Source organism: Drosophila novamexicana, unplaced genomic scaffold (assembly GCF_003285875.2).
Source record: "Drosophila novamexicana strain 15010-1031.04,08,12 unplaced genomic scaffold, DnovRS2.1 tig00000024-arrow-pilon, whole genome shotgun sequence".
Taxonomy (NCBI): domain Eukaryota; kingdom Metazoa; phylum Arthropoda; class Insecta; order Diptera; family Drosophilidae; genus Drosophila; species Drosophila novamexicana.
Window position 1 is genome coordinate 120,910 of NW_020824768.1, and position 16,585 is coordinate 137,494.

Consider the following 16,585-nt stretch of genomic DNA (forward strand, 5'->3'; position numbering starts at 1 on the left):
ATTCTTGCTTAAAAAAATTTGTATGAACATATCTCAGATTGTTTTAAGAGTTTTAGGAAACCAAGCTCATATAACAATTAATAATAATAAAAATTATTAAATTCTTTGAGAAACTATAGACTGGAGGACAAAGTTTTAGTCAAGATTGAATCCACCTAGTTAACGACTTAATTTCTCTTCATCTGCTGCTGATCTCTATCAATCATATAGATATGGTTATACGTTGACAATATGTATTATTAATACATAAAAAAGGAATTTGAAACAGTTGAAGAGAGTCTTGAAACTGGGCTTAATACCTCTAAAACTGTAGGGAGATTTAAATTTAAGCGATATTTATAAACTTAATTTGTAGCTCTAAAGCTGGACCAGATTTCAAATAATAAAATATTGCAAAACAGTAATGCAACAATTAAAGCGGATTTTTTTTAACAACAATTAATATTGTTTTTTTTTTTCAGCCTTTGTTGATTAAGTATAGGATTATTAACTCAGTTCTGGCCTATCAACAATTCTCGAGCATCAAAATATATTTAAGAAAAGAGATAAATTATAATTGAATTAATAAAATCTTTTGATTAATATTCACAAGCAATTATTTTCGAGACTGGAATTCAAATTATGAGTGGAATTAAATGTCCAGCTCCTAATGAATGTTATTCTATAAATGTTGATTTATTAAAGCACAATATCAAGCCACAGCTTGTGTCGCACACGAGTTACACTTACACTTAGTATAAAATTGGTTATATAATTTGTTACCATAAAAAATTCGTGGTGTATATAAATTAGTTTATGTGTGTGTGTGTGTGTACATACATATTTATATATAAAATAGTTAGACGCTTTGATTTGGAAATTGGAAGCACAATTGAAAGACAAAAACCATCTTTATAGAGACATTAAAAAAGCACACGACGCGATGCTGAGGGCACAAATATGCTTAAAATACCTAACTTATCGGCTATATATAATCAATATGTATATGGATATGGATGTGTGTGAGTGTTCAATATGAATGAATGAATGTCAAAGCCACTTAGAGTTTGCACTGTTTAGACAGCTTTTGCAGGCACTACAACAGATTCGCATGACGCTATTGCACATTGAAAATGTGAGTCATGGATATTGGCAGCATGTGCAGCTCATTTGTTGCCGCCACCGCCACCGCCGCCGCTCTCGCTGCTCTCCTTGTTGCGCTCCTCGCGTATGCGCTTGAACGCCTCCGTCTTCACAAAGTCCACGAAATTGTAGACAACGCTGCTTTGTACGGGCGCACGCACTGCCGCCGCATCCGTGGCACCCAGACGCACACCACCCAGACCGGCGCCGCCCTGGGCATACAGATTGCCCACGCTCATGCTCTGCCGGTTGAGCAGCGGCGGCTTATTGGTCACATCCAGATCAAAGTACTGTAACTTGTGCTCCGACTGCTGCTGCTGTTGCTGCTGCTGCACTGCCTGCTGGCTTTGCTTGTGTGCCGCTGCTGCCGCCGCTGCAGCTGCGGCTGTTGAGGTCATGGCTGCTGCTGCTGAGGCGGTGCGTTGATGCTGCACCGATTGACTGCCGGGGCTGTTTGGGTGCTGGCGATGTTGCTGGCGTGGCAGTGTGCGCGTCTCATGGAAATAGGCAATTGCTGCCGGCGAGTGCACATCCGTTTCATGCGGCAGCACCATCGAGAGCGGTGCACCCGTAGACCGACGCGTGGCCGGCGACATGGTAGCCGAGGAGCCCAGCTACAGCGGAACAGCAAATATAATTAGCATGCATAAAAGTTGATATATAGCAGTGCTTACTTTATACGCATTTGGTTTGCATTTGCGATCCACGCTGGGCGGCGCGCTTGACTGCAGCTTGGTGGCGGACAATTTGCTGTTCAGCTGCTCCATGGCGGCGACGGGCGGCTTGGCCGGGAACTCTTCAGGCGGCTTGTCCTCGACGCTGCTCTTGTGCGTTGGCTCCAACGGCAAATTGGCCACCTTGGGCTTGAGTTTGCGATTAACTGGCGGGCAATCGGCTTGCTCAATGAAATCATAGCGAAACACATTGCCCTCCATTCGAGTGGGCGCTGCATTCGTATAGCAATGCTGGCGGGGCAGCGTGCGCGCACTGGTTGGGGAATTGACGGGCGCCGTTGTTGTTGATGTTGTGCTGGATGCCACCTGGCTGGGATTAGCTGGCGCCGCAGCAGCGCACGCATCAGCCATTAGATTGGGCGTGGATGCCGCTATGGGATTGCTATTGTGCGGACTGGTAACCGGTCGCTCGCCCAGCAATTGCCCCACGTTGCAATAGGGCAACTGATGCGAACGTGGAATGTCATAGCTCTCTTCGATCAACGAGGAATTGGCATGCCGTGACGCCACAATAGCTGGCGATGTGTTCTCCGTGTCCGACAGTTGCGGCAGATCACGCTGCAATCTGTAAGCAAAGGCGAAAGATTAGCTTTTGGTTGCCAACAATAGAGATGGGGTGTGCATTTTAATTACTTTTCATTATCCTTAAAGTCCAGTATAAGATTATTTTTGTTCTTCAGCACCTTGGCCAGCTTCTCCAGCGTGTGATGCTCGCCCGCGCCATCTGCGGCTGATGCTGCTATTGTTCCCAGTTGTTTGGCGTGCTTCTCAGTGCCTGTGACCGGCAACGCAGCGCCGTCTTCAGGCATCTTGGAGAAGCGCTGCGAATAGGTCAGCACAAAAGACTCGTTCTCAATGGAACTATCCGAAGGCCGTGTGCTGCGATCTGCAAGCAGAAACAGTTCATGAGATAGGAATATATTCTTGTAAGACTGGATCCTATTCCAACTTACCAATATTCTCGCGTAGGGGTAGCGGATGCGCCCACTCGTCGTCGTCGGTGAAGACACTCTCCGAGTCCGAATCAGAGCGCTGACTGCGCTGCTTCCCGCTGGCATTGGCCAGTTGCTGTTGCCAAGAACGAAAAACAATTAGCAAAGATTAAACAAAAAGGTATTCGAACGCTTACCAAGCTGCAGTTGGTTATTTTGGGTGAATAGGATTGATCGTTGGTCAGATTGAGGCCAATATTGTTGTGACTGCGCGGTGTATCATAGAATTTGGGATCCAAATTGTTGAGCGCAGCCGCCGCATTGGCATGGCTATCCAATAAGAACTTGGGACTGCCCGTGAAGCATTCGCTAATGGGTATATACGGCCCGGAGGCGGTGCTCAGCGCCGGCGATGCCTGGACGCTGCCATGCTGCTGCTGCTGTGTCATGGCCTCGGCCAGGGTTTGTTGATTCAACACCAGATGCTCGGGCAGCTTGCGCACCACGCCATTCGCATTGATGGCGAGACGAGCAGCTGCGGCCTGAGCCTGTGCCTGCGCCTGCTGCTGTTGCTCGGCCTGGGCCTGCGCCTGTGCCTGGGCCTGAATCAAAGCGCTCTGATTTAAGTAGAGCGCCGTGGCCGGCGATGGCGGAGGCTGTTGCTGTGCAGCCGAGAGCAGCTGTTGCTGATCAAAGTGTGCATCGCAGAGCAACGTCTCCCGATTGTTGTAGTCCGTATTCACATAGACCGAGTCCGAGTTGTTGTTGGCGCTCTGCGGCTGCTGATCAATGACCGCCGGACGACGCAGCAGCGAGTTGGTCGCCGTGGTCCCTGCCGACGAGTGCAGCGATGTGGTTGTTGTGTTTTGCGTGGAATTGCTCAAGGCGCCGCTGGAGCTGGTATGCTGCTGTGCGCTGCGATTCTCATCTGTGTGAAAGGATGTTGGCAACAGGTGAAAGTGGCCGCAGACCAGTTTTAGTTTGATTTAAAAACTCACCTGCTGCTGCTGCAGCGGCAGCGGCTGCTGTTGTCGATGTGGCTGTGGCGCCCAGCGGCAGCTCATTGGACTGCTTGGTGTCATGCAGATGGCACACTTGGCAGATGCAGTTCACCCAGTCGCGCATGCTAGCTTCGGTCTCGGCAGCCAAGTAATATGTGCGCTTCGGCGTCTTAATGTCGAACATATACTGAAATTTCTGTTTGCGATTCTCCAAGCGCAGCCCGCAGTCGACCTGCTCGCATTGATCCAGATCGATGACACCCTTCAGCTTGCGGCAGTATTGATCCGTATAGTATTCGAGGCAAAACTGCTCCGGTATCTCGCCCTGCTTCAGCGTAAACCAGCGACGACGCCAGCGCTGCAAAAGCAAACAACAATTTCGCTTGACTTTTCGCACGATAAGCTCGCAACAGGGGCGCAGTCCGCACAGCTGTACAGCAGACAGTCCGTCAATCAGTCAATCAGTCACTCAGTCAGTCAGCCAACATATGCTGGATATGAGGGGCGCAGCACGACTGCGATAAGCTGCTGCAGTGTGCTTGGACGGCGGGCAGCTATCAGCCGCAGCAGCGGTGAGTAAGCGACGCTGCCGACGGCGCTGCCGACGTCGATGCCAGCTGCGCTGCTGCTTTTCCGCGAATCGTGTTTACATTGACATTTTCTTGAGTAATCAGCGGCTCACACCCACATTGCCAAACAGCTGTCCGGAACGGCGAGTCTATTGACACCGTCGAGCCAAGTGGCCGCCTTCTTGGCCAGGGCTAAGCGAACAGCCAAATACTCTACACTTTTTCTTATCAATGCAGTTTTTCTCCGATGTTTAAAAAAAAAAAAAATTGTAATTTTCAGCTAGACGAAACGTGGATCGAGCGGTTCCATTCGAAAGTCGGAAGTCCAATGCATCACGCGCTTTTCATTTGCGATTAACGTGCTACGTTTTCTTATAAAAAATAGAGAGAATAGCCCGCACTAGTCAGTTGTGTTAGACCTACGAATACCCTGTAATTTAGTTTAGGTTGCTTTTTGAGAATTGCAATTAATTTGCTTATATGTGAAACTAGTCTTGGATGAAATTCGTTGGCCAAAAAAAACAGCTCAGTCGATAAACGAACCATTTTTAGTTTTGACAAAGGGTTTGAATCAAGTTAAACAACTTTTGAGGAATACTCAATCCAACAGCATTATTAACTATTTGAGTATATAACTATCTAACAACTTTTTCATATATAAAGAATTATATATTGAAAAGTGAAGAGTTTCGAACCAAAACCTGGGCTTAAGCAGCTTTACGGCTGTGCAGAACAGCTTTACGGATCCAGGTATTCGGTTCGAACCATTCCAAAACTGAATCAGCGAAAATGTTTTTATGGCCGAAAAAAAACAAACTCTTTTTTTAACTTTTACTCTACCGAAACTAAACCAATTCCCCTTTTGCTTATATTAGTTTCTCCAGCTGCATTTAAGATTTGGGCTAATCTAATACTTAATTTAGTTGGGCTATAAATAGCTTCTATATATAATGCACTTGCTCGTTTGATTATAAATTCTATTCACGTCAAAGACGTCAGAGTTCTTATTATTTACATTTAATTTGGAAAAAAAGGGAAAATTCTTGGCATAATCGTGAAATCGACGAAACTGGAACAATGCCAATAATTGGCACAAATAACAAGAACAAGAACAAGGCACATATGGAATACCCTTTCACCATTCAGCAGGCATATTAGCACAGTCATGATGCGCTATAATGACTCAAGAATTGATATTGGAATATATTATGCTTGGCAGATGATGCATTGGAATAAATTATGATTCATGACATGATCACAGTTCGTTTAGTCTGCAGCAGCACAAAAGGGGGTTGATATGCTGATACAGTGCTCACTCGCTAAAAGGTATACATTCCATTCTGAAAGAGCTGACTTTCGTTCTATGAAAATATCGATCAACTTTTAGAGAATTAAGGCTTCTCCGTAAGCGGAATCTTCAATTTAAATGCCAATGTTAATTTATGAACAATTTTTGTATACAAATTCTTTTTAATGTGCGTTCACTGTACCAAGAGTTTAATGCCTAGCTGATATCATATTCTATATATATTTTTTTTTTCAAAAATTAAACAAAGGGTATTCGCCCTTCTGCTAGCTCTTTTTCTTTTTTTTTGCCAGACAAATTTGCATTGTTGTCTGCACAGTTTCACGCTTAATTCAATTATAAACAATAAACATAATGCCACACGCACGCAAACACGCACACACACATACACACACACACACACACACCGTTATAGAGAAATTGGCACCCTGAGGCGCAACAAGAAACTATAAGAAGAAGAAGAAGAACATAAATAATAAGCAGCTAATTTTGTTTAAGCGCCTGGCATACAAATTGGGCTAGGGTTGGGCATGGATAGGACAGTTAGCCCCTATATAAGGCCTGCCTTAATGCAACAACAACAACAACAACAACAAGAACAACAAGAACAACAACAACAACAGCAACAACAATAAGGAACGACAAGTGCGTCACTTTGTTTGTGCGTGCTGTGTGGCTTATCGTATAGACATACAATTTTTTACAAGCATACGGATATGTAGATATACACATGGATACATAGTCGGGTATATACGGCTAGAGCATACCATGTGTTTTACAAAATTCAGGACTTAAAGCCAAATCAGGGCTAAAACTGAGACATTGAACAATGAAAATGTTGTAAATGCTCCAAGAAGAAGCTTAGCTGAAAATCGATAATTATCGATTATGCTTGACTACTGTGTACCGTTAAAAGTTCGAAGCTCTCTTTACATAGATGGTCAGAAACTTTGTCTCTTTCATATGATCAAGCATGCACAGTGGAGTTCGCAGGAGCTGCTCTGCCTGCCTGTCGCAAACACATACCCAAGTCGAGTATACCCGTTGTCAAACACTTTTAATGGGCATCAAAGACCAAACATGCATACATACATATGTCGGTGTGCGCCTTGTTGATTGCTTTGTGTTTTCATGTTTTTTGTGCTTGGGGCAACACTTTCTACTTTGCGAGTTAAATGTTGATTAAACGTGCAACAGTTGCTCAACAGTTGTAATTTAATACGCAACGCCGCTAGCGGCGCTTAACGGTTAGCGCACGGTAAACATTTAATTAAGCGTAAACTTTGAGGGCAGCCTCACAAAATGTTCCCACGCCACACACACACACATGCACACACACACATGCACGCAGGCGCAGCTATTGAAAATAGCTCATTCACAGTTTACAAATTGACAGCAACAACAAAACAACAACTGGCTTGCGGTTTTTTCTTTTGCTTGTTTTGCTTTTCAATCACTTCGCCAGGCATTTGCAGCAACAACAACAACAACAACAACAACGCGATATCATCAGCCATGCAGGCCATGCCCAGTCCGTCTGCCGCTTATTAATGAATTAAAAATGATTATCGGACACACAACAACAACAAACAAATGATCACACACTAATACGCTCACACACACACACACACGCACACGAACACACTGAAAATGTATACAGAGCGTAATTGTACAAAAATGCCACTGGTTGGTGCGTTTCTTTGCATGACTCAGTGTAGAACAAGCGGAAAAAAACAGTTAAATGCTATTTCCATGCTGCCGCTGCTGTTGTTGTTGTTGCTGCTACTGCTGCTGCCTTTTTACCGTATGCTTTGCTTGCAGCTTGCATTTTGCACATTTCACTGACCATTTGCTATTTGCATTGGGGGCTAAGACTTAAAAAAAAAATATGCTTTGTTGCTGCGTGTGTGGGTCAATAAACTTACAGCACGCCAAATGCGCTTTGAGGGCGGCGATTTTATAAGCCATCCTTCGTGGAATGTGCTATCCATTATTTATTTATACGCACGATTATTAATAATTATAATATCTGTTTGATTTTTCACTGTCCGCACACAACAACGCACCAACACACTCGCGCATTTATTTTCATTATTTTAAGAGCAACCTAACAGCGGCACCGACTTTAACATGTGCTGCCTCTGTTCAATAACAGTAGCTGCTAACATTTACTGTAGCAACAATTTGGGTTGCCATGCCTCGTGCAATATTGTCAACAGTAAAAGCAAATTTTCAAATAACAAAAAATTGCGCGATTATTAAAAAATTATAGGCTGCTAAGAGCATGAAAATCATTTGCTAGCTTAACATTACATTGGCATACAATAAACCTAACAGCTAGTCGATGTTTTTATACTCACCTTGGTTATCGATGCTGTTAATCCGATAAAATGTGCAGCGTCATATCGATAATCCAGCATGGTATACGGTGGAACTAGACTATGACGAACTATTATTCCTTATTAAATATCCTCTCCAAATAACTTTTGTTGATTATATTACATTAACAATAGTACATTGATTGATGTTTTAGAAATCTTGCAAGTGTGTTGTTTAGAAATAAATTTTATTCCGTCGCGTAAATTGCATGTGGACCACATACAGCTTTCCCATATACATATGCACAATTATAGCAAACAGCGCTACGCTGATCTCAGACGGAACGGGCTGCTCCAGTTGTTGTTGTTTATTTGTCCTTGCTGTTGCCCTTGCCACCACGAATCCTACCAGTACGACGGGCAGCGATGAGACCGACCTTGCGACCGGCGGATGTGCCACGCTTGACTGTCGACGCCTTACCAATATGTTGATGGTTACCACCACCGTGGGGATGCTCCACAGGGTTCATGGCAACACCACGCACCTTGGGCCAGCTGTTGCGCTTCACCTTGTACTTGTGGTAGGCACGACCGGCCTTCAGGATGGGCTTGTCAATACGACCGCCGCCGGCAACGATGCCGACCATGGCGCGGTTGGCCGAGGGCACAACCTTCTTGGCGCCCGAGGGCAGCTTGACACGGGTCTTCTTGGTGTCCGGATTGTGGGCAATCACGGTGGCATAGTTGCCAGAGGTGCGCGCCAAACGGCCACGGTCACCGGTCTTCTCCTCCAGATTGCAGATGATGGTACCCTCAGGCATCTGGCTCAGTGGCATCACGTTGCCGATCTGCAGCGTAGCCTTGCGGCCGCAGTAGACAAACTGGCCGGTGTGCATGCCCTCGGGGGCGATGAACAGTTCCTTGCGGAGCTTGTAGCGGTAGGGATCACGGAAGTGAACGACGGCCAAGGGTGCGCCACGACCGGGATCGTGCACGATATCCTAAAGAAATTTAAAAAACAACACAAGCAATTAGTTAAGCACATCCATGTGTTGGTGTTGCCATATCGTGCAACGAAAAATTAGTACTTACCTTGACAACGCCGCGAATGTAGCCAGAGCGCTCGGCGAAGTCCAGAGAACGCAGCTTGGCGGCTCCCTTGCGCTTCTTGACGTGCGCCTTGAAGACGGAACCGGCGCCCTTACGCTGTGCACGAATTACACGACCCATTTCTACAATTGGGAAAAGAAATATCCAATTAGTGTTTATCCATCAGCAGACAGCAGGTCGTTGAGTCATTTTATTTCACACAGACTGCCAATTATTCACAAAGATTCAATGCACACACAAGCTTGAGTCACATTTTAAACATATTGTTTATTATTTATTTCGGATGTTGCAGTTTGCGTTATTAATTTTTCGATTATCATTTCAGCAGTCGACACCTACCGATGCTCGGGTAAAAAAGAAAAGAGAGAAGAGGAAGACAGCAGCATAATGTCAAACTTTGACAGGCAGCGCTGCCAACTTCACGCTCTTTTCCGTCAGCTGTTCGCTACATTACAGTGTTGCTCAATACATGCGGTTATCGTTAATCGATTAAAATAGTACAAATTGTGCGTTATCGAAAATACTAAATTTAAATTGCAGTTGATTTTGTTTATTTTGTTTTTGTTTTTTTTTTTATAATTTTGAGATTATATATATAATAATTTTTTTACGATTTAGATTTACATTCATTTGTTCATCAATTTACTTGTTTTATTTTAGAAATAAAGTAAGCATTTTATTACTAATTCGGTTTTTTTTTGTTTTGCTTTTTGTTGTTTTTAATTGCAGTTTAGTGCATTTTGTTTAAAGAACATTATTAAATATGGGGGACACGGGGTATACATTTATTTCATTTTCCTTTGTTTTATAACACAAAAAAAACAAACAATATTTTAAATATTTCTCTTTCAATTTCATTTTCATTTGCCTTGCTTGGGAGGGACGCACATGTGAAAACAACACAAAACAAGCAAGAATAATAATCATAAGTTTTTTCTTTAGCATTAACTGCCAGCTTAATTTGACATATGTACGTGTGTCTGTGTGTGTGTGTGTGTGTGTATATTGCAAATTGATATATTTTGTTGTGTGTGCCGATCGCTAGAGAATGTGTGTGTGGGTGTGTGTGTGTGTATATTGCAACGTAGCCATCAAATAATTAAGCTTTAAAAAATTCTTCACACACATAAAAAAAACAAACACATAGAAATTGATGCACAGCACACGAAGCGGATTTTCCTTTCGAATTGTTGTTTTTCAATTTGTTTTTTTTTATTAATTTGAACATGCTAGCTTTTTATAGAATTTTGTATCATTGTTTTTTGTTTAGTTCATCTTTTGTTTTTTTGTTAGGTTCTGTATAAAAGTTCAGTAAAAAATGCAGCTTAACTAGGTTCATCGAATTTTCTCCAATCTTGTTATCAAGCTAAGTTTAGTTGTCTTTCAAATATGATCAATCCATCAATCAATCAATCAATCAATCAATCAATTTGTTTTGTGTTGTTTGTGTTGCTTTCGGTTTGTTTTCCTTTCGTTTTTCCTTTTATTGTACACATATTCTCATCAATCATAATTGTTGCGACTTTTGCTTATAACATTTTGTTTTTGTTTTTGTTTTTTGTTTTGTTCAGCTCTCTCTCTATAATATTATTTACTTGCTTTTGTTTATCACTTAGTTTTTACAATGGCGCTTTTTTTAATTTTTGTTTTTGTTTTTGACTTTTCATAAAACTGAGCAAACAGAGACATTTGTTTATAAAAGTTGCACAAAGTTATTTCAAATAGTTTTTTTTTTTTTTTGTTTTTTCAACAGAAAATTGTAATTGCAATTTGTTTTAATAATTTTCTTTCTTTCGCTTTTCCGGCGATTTATTGAAACTTAATTTGAAGTTGTAGGCAAATAATATATATTAAGTAGAAAAACAATATGCACACAATTCGAAATTCACATTTGAAATGAAATTGTTTTTTGTATATGTGCATTGTGTACAAATTAACTGCGTATTCTCATTTTGTTCTCTTAGATTTTAGTTATGTAATCCTTATAATACATATGCATGTGTTGTATCTTGTTTTAAGCAAAACATGAATTGGGCGGGGAGGGGCAAAAATGAAAAACCTCGACGAGTGAGCTTGGAAAATTGTTTGGTTTTTTCCTTTGCCGTTTTCTTCTCTTTCTTTCTTTCTTGAAATTTTCTTTAAATACATTGCTTAACTCTCGCCTAAAATTGTGCACTCAATTGAAGATTTACTTTTTATAGCACATTTACTAATTGAAACGTTTCCTTTGCTTTCATAAGCACATCTTTACGAGTGTGTGTGTGTGAGTGTGGTTGTGTGTGTGTAATAGGAAAATCTAATTCTCATTAGAACTTATGCACTTTTTACTTAAACGATTTAATGTTCTTCTGTGTGTGTGTGTGTGTGTGTGTGTGTGAGAGAGTGTGTTCTCTTTAGATATTTTGTTGTTGTTGTTGTTGCAAGCTTGTTGGTAAAATAATTAGAAAATGTTTGTTGTTATTTTGAATATTGAATGTTGCCAAAAGAAACGTGTTGCGGAAGGGTGTGTGCGGCTCTACCAATTGGCCATGCCCGGCTTGTTGAGCGTCATGAAATAGATTTGACACGATGAAGCACCTTTGGCACTGCTGAAGAATACTTTGTCATTGCGCTCGCAAAGGAATTTCAAGCGTTGCGCCTTCTTGTGCATAAACACACCATCCAAATGGCCGCTCTCCACGGAACGTATCTATGCAACAGAAGACAAAAGTATCTAGGTTATCTTGGATTTATCTGCATAAAGGATATTCCAACGTACCTCTATTGCCTTATTGCCCCAGCCCATGATTTGTCCCGTGCCTATGTAGGCCACCGAGGTGGGCATTTCGCCCCACTGAAAAGAGAGCACGGATTAATATCAAATCGTGTTGAGATATTTTCGAAATGTAATCTTGACTTGCCTGCAGCACAATGTTCTTGGATACACGTCCGGCAGTGTTCACATAGACGCCTTCGTTGTCATAGCAGAGAAGGAGCTGCATGCCATTTGAATTTGGAAGCGCCACAATACAATGGGGAATGATTGCACCCTGAGTCTGTGTTTGGAGATGTTTCGCATTTACTGTGTATATCCAATCATGATGTTGGCATGCGCCGCCACTTACATGCTTAGGAAGATATATATCGTATACTTCAGCTGAATCTAAATCAACCGCATGGAAACCCTCAGCGGAACCATAAATCACTTTCAGTCTCGACTGATCCTCAATTGTGAGATCGACCAAAAGGGGGCGATGTTCCAGTTCACCAAAATTCTAAACAGAAAACCAACACTAATTATAGATCTTCTGATTTATATATATATAACTCTATATCGTACGCACCTTAAATGCCATAAATTTGTGATATGGTTTGGGCGCCCATGCATAAATTTCAATTGAGTCTTTTAATGCAATCACTAGGAACTTAATCCTCTCGTATTTGACAATCTTAAAATGTACAGCACCTTGTAGATCACCCACATTTATCCAGCCGTTGCGACGCTCCACTTGCTGTCGGCGGGAAGGAGGCGGAAAGGAAGGCGAGGGCGAAAAGAAAGAGAAACATTAAGACAATGAAAACAAAGTGTGCTAGACGGATGCGCCCGACTAGGAGATACCCTGAACCCGTTAAGGACATTCTAGATTACTTCTATATATTGCATACACACACACACGCACACAAGCTGCGCGCTTCATTCAGCCGCTGTGCTTCTTCTTCGATTTGCCTCAAACTATCTATAGGAAACGCATTCTTGAGTAACTTCGGTGTTTACAGTCCGATCTTTATGAAATTTGCAGAGCTTAAATATGACACTCCAGAGTGTTAGCATACCAAAGCGAAAGAATATATCTTCAAAAGTATTCGAGCAATGGATGTTGTTCTCCAAGAAGTGAAATATTCTCTATCTTTATAGACTAAACCAAGAACTATGCCAAGTGCATAGCAAGTATCTCTTAAAGTTTTGGAGTTATGCTTAACAAATCATGTTTATAAATCAATAATTATTCAAGATTATGAAAATGATATCGATAGGATTTATGTCCAGGAAAGAAATCGTATAGATATGCTATCGAGGAATAAATCCTATTTATAGGGAATACTATATCTAAAACTTTTGCTTTGAGTCCAGAGCAGAGGAACAGACGGACTTAGTTAAATCGATTCAGATTCCCTCAGCCTGTTACATGCATAAGCACAAAATCAATAAGCCCCATTTTGATGGCTGTAGGGTATAAAAGAGAAGGGTTTCCATTTGTTGACTATTCATTTGTTTCCACTCACATCGGAGAGTCCGTCGGTGCGCAAGATCTTGGACTTCAGCCAGGATAAATAATAGACGCGCACGCGATTCTTTTTGCCCGATATGGTAACCAATATGTTCTGGCCCTCTAGCACCTCCATTTGCTGGAAACGGCGACGCGAGATCAGCTGATAGACCTGTCAAGAAGATTGGCTTTAGTTTAGGCTTTCAACTGGTTTAGTTGTGCCGGCTTACCTTGCCCTGGCCGGAACGATCGAGCAGCATGAGTCCATTCTCGGTGCCAATGAGTAAATTGACGCCCCAGAGTGCGGCGCACAGTATTTCCGAGTTGAAACGCTTCTTATACTTACGGATTTCGGGCGTATCATTGGCCGCCTCGTGCGAGGTGGGCGTCACATTCACATTGACCGTGGATTCGCGACGTGTCGGACCGGAGCCGCCGGCACCGAAGCCAAAGGTGAGAAAGCTGCGTTGTTTCTGTTGCAGCGCGTACGCATGCGGTGGCAAGTGGGCGTTCGTATTGTTGTTGGCGGAGGCGGAACAGGATGGTGACAGGTGTAGAATGTTCGCAGAAGAGGAAGAAGCAGATTTATGCAATAAATTAGTAATACTGCTGGAAGAACGCGTTTTACTAATCGAATTCTTTGGCGAATTTTGTCGCGAATTCGATGTGGACGAGGCCAGCGATATGGTTGACTGTGGTGAATTATTAGCACTAATAATTATGCCACCGACAACACTGCCGCCGCCATGACCGTGGCCGCCAACGCCGACGGCGACGCCTGCAGCGCTGCTGCTGCCGCTGCCGCTGCTGCTGCTAGCGATAAACGATTTCGATGGCGTGGAATGCACGGATGAACTAATGGCCGCTTGATACTTTATTTGATTGATCGTTTGATTGATTGATTGATTGATTGATTCGTTTGTTTTTGTTGTTGTTGTTGTTGTGGTTGGTTGTTTTTTTGTTCGTTTTGGTTTTTGGTTGTAATTAAAGAGAAAAGAAAATAGAAAAAGTGCAAGAAAAAAATTTCAATTAGTCTTCGAGTTGTCAACAAAATAAATTCATTAATACAAATTAAACATGCTGAGGGGCAGTTGGGTAGGTGTGTGTGTGTGTGTGTGAGGGATTGGTTAAATATTGTGTGCTAGCGACAATTAAAATAAAAACAATAGCCAAAAATATATATATATTTATATTGCATTATTATAAACAGAGCCGAGAAATGTTTGGAGAAAATGTTAACGATAATACAACAAAATAAAATGTGATTAGTCTTTCCCCAGAGGCCAATGGTAAACAAAACTTTTAAAAAAGTTTACATATTGATTTGTGTGTTTGTGTGTTTATGTATGTGTGCGCGTGTGTGTGTGTGTGTTGAAAAACAATAAGAATGAACAGAATACAGGTTTGGTTTACAGTAATTGAGGAGCATCGCCCTCGGCGTCTGCAATGTGTACAGTGCGTTAACAGCGCGGCGGCAAACGAAATGTTAGTTACAGTAACAGTGACATGAGGCTGCCTGCTATGCAACGCAAGGTAAATAAGAGAGCAAAAGAGCAAGAGAGCAAGAGAGAGAGAGAGAGAGGGAGAGTGAGTGCGGCCACAGTGGGCGCAGCAGTGCATTTGGCTAGCGAAAATATAACAGAAACATGTATTCATATATTATATATACAAACAATAACATAACATGACATTTCTGGTGCGAAATTATACAGGTGAATATTGAGTAAATTAGGAAGCCCTGCACACATTTAATAATATGTACATTAACACATGACACATTGTAAAATTTAATTAGAATTTGTTGGAAATGATAAAACTATACACAAAAGTTTGGTAGTTGTTGGGAGTTTTTACACTTTTAATATGTATTTTTTTTAATTTTTAGATTTTTAGAAGAGTATATTGCATTGTTGTTCGAAAACAATTGCTATTGATGATTTGGTTGTTGTTGTTGTTGTTGTTGTTTTTCATACTTACTATTGTAAATTTTGGTTTGTTTGGTAATTGATTTGTATTTTGTAATTTGTTAGAATATATCGTAGTGGCCATCAGCTCAAACGTTGCGGAAAGACAAAGCACAATTAAGAAGAAGAAAGTTTTTGTAACGTTTTTAATCTGGTTAAATTTAAAATTCATTTGGTTTTGATTCATTTAAAGAGAACATGCACTTGTAAAAAGCTGCGAATTGCATGCACATTTTATTTTATTTTTTAATATTTTTCATTTTTTCGGAAATTGTTGACCAATCTATTGAAATGGACATTTTCGTTACGCGCTCTTCATAATGAACTTTGCTCCACGTCAAAGAAACATGTTTATGCTAAGATATTCTTTTGGATTAGTCACATTTGATGGGTTAGATAATTTCGAATAGGTCAGTATAATTTTGTTTAAAGCACAAAACGAATAAAACACATAAACAAAATAACTAAACTTTCTGCTACAGTAGGTTTGCTTCAAAGAAGAGGGAATTCAAAAAATATAACTTTCATTTAATGTTATTAAAGAGTAAGAAATTTCGCAAAAAGCGAAACAATGAACCACTGTAAGAAAATATTTCTGTTAAGTTAACAGAATGTTAAGTGCTTTTCAAGCGAAATGGCAGTTGATTTCATGACTTCAATCAATGTGGATTGAACGACTTTTGTTACTTGTTTATTGAAAAACAAATTTGTAAACGATTAAGACGATGCATGAGTCGATTTTTAGCTGCATTTTTCTTTTGCAGAGGACAGTTAACAATCGAAGACAAAAAAATGAGTAGACAAATAACAATGATAATAAAACAAAAACTGGCAACTCTGGAAAACCGAGTTGAACGCACAAGACACACAATGAAATATCGAATCGGTTGATAAATACGATTAATAATTGAATCATTTATCGATACTCACCTCCTCACTGGATGATTTATCGTGACGCGGAGGCGTCGCCGGCGAGGCCTGGCTGAGCAGATCGGGCAGAACGCTGCTGGTCCGGGTGCCGGGGGTGCCGAGTCCGCCGTTGTCTCCGCCGGAGCCAGTTACGGCTACGCCGCGATTCTGTCAGAGAGTAAGCAAGAGGGTGAGAGAGCGAGACACAGAGTGGGAGAGAGCGAGAGAGAGCGGTATATGCATAAGAGACAAGTTTTAAATGGACATCAGAAGGTTTGAAAACGAAATGAAATTAAAAACGGAAATGTGTGGGTTATAAATGCATTTGAAAAGGTAACACAACAAAAATAAAGTATAATGAATAAACAACAAA

The 16,585-nt window shown here is 41.5% G+C and overlaps 3 protein-coding genes across 7 annotated transcripts in view; all 3 read right to left on the reverse strand.

Moving 5' to 3' along the window:
• Positions 1–654: 654 nt before the first annotated feature.
• LOC115771167 (protein daughter of sevenless) lies at positions 655–7,760 on the reverse strand. The gene is made up of 7 exons (XM_030716749.1): positions 7,590–7,760; positions 3,787–4,147; positions 2,986–3,716; positions 2,810–2,924; positions 2,490–2,742; positions 1,797–2,421; positions 655–1,736 (listed from the first exon to the last, which is right to left on the reverse strand). The coding sequence occupies exons 1-7, from the start codon at positions 7,653–7,655 to the stop codon at positions 1,146–1,148; spliced, it is 2,742 nt and encodes a 913-aa protein (XP_030572609.1). The 5' UTR covers positions 7,656–7,760; the 3' UTR covers positions 655–1,145.
• A 449-nt stretch (positions 7,761–8,209) lies between these two features.
• On the reverse strand, positions 8,210–9,214 carry LOC115771097 (60S ribosomal protein L8). The gene is made up of 2 exons (XM_030716656.1): positions 9,075–9,214; positions 8,210–8,983 (listed from the first exon to the last, which is right to left on the reverse strand). The coding sequence occupies exons 1-2, from the start codon at positions 9,210–9,212 to the stop codon at positions 8,351–8,353; spliced, it is 771 nt and encodes a 256-aa protein (XP_030572516.1). The 5' UTR covers positions 9,213–9,214; the 3' UTR covers positions 8,210–8,350.
• A 2,284-nt stretch (positions 9,215–11,498) lies between these two features.
• The window catches only part of LOC115770997 (serine/threonine-protein kinase mig-15), a 36,810-nt gene continuing 31,723 nt past the window's right edge, over positions 11,499–16,585 (reverse strand). For 4 of the 5 annotated variants that reach the window (XM_030716495.1, XM_030716494.1, XM_030716497.1 and 1 more), the window contains 8 exons: positions 16,234–16,380; positions 13,570–14,211; positions 13,356–13,511; positions 12,416–12,583; positions 12,197–12,346; positions 11,993–12,127; positions 11,851–11,925; positions 11,499–11,781 (listed from right to left, as the gene is read on the reverse strand). In XM_030716495.1, coding sequence (XP_030572355.1) covers positions 11,608–11,781; positions 11,851–11,925; positions 11,993–12,127; positions 12,197–12,346; positions 12,416–12,583; positions 13,356–13,511; positions 13,570–14,211; positions 16,234–16,380 — 1,647 coding nt within the window. In that variant the 3' untranslated portion in view covers positions 11,499–11,607. The remainder of the gene's footprint in view (positions 11,782–11,850; positions 11,926–11,992; positions 12,128–12,196; positions 12,347–12,415; positions 12,584–13,355; positions 13,512–13,569; positions 14,212–16,233; positions 16,381–16,585) is intronic. The other variant, XM_030716496.1, reaches the window with a different exon arrangement.

Bases quoted from the DNA above. Each gene is read 5' to 3' on its own strand.
- LOC115771167 (XM_030716749.1), bottom strand. From the start codon at position 7,655: ATGGATAGCACATTCCACGAAGGATGGCTTATAAAATCGCCGCCCTCA. The intron at 4,148-7,589 runs GTAAGTTTATTG...TTGCTTTTGCAG, and splicing joins CAAAGCGCATTTGGCGTGCT to CGCTGGCGTCGTCGCTGGTT. The intron at 2,743-2,809 runs GTAAGTTGGAAT...TTCTGCTTGCAG, and splicing joins ACCCCTACGCGAGAATATTG to ATCGCAGCACACGGCCTTCG.
- LOC115771097 (XM_030716656.1), bottom strand. From the start codon at position 9,212: ATGGGTCGTGTAATTCGTGCACAGCGTAAGGGCGCCGGTTCCGTCTTC. The intron at 8,984-9,074 runs GTAAGTACTAAT...AAATTTCTTTAG, and splicing joins ACATTCGCGGCGTTGTCAAG to GATATCGTGCACGATCCCGG.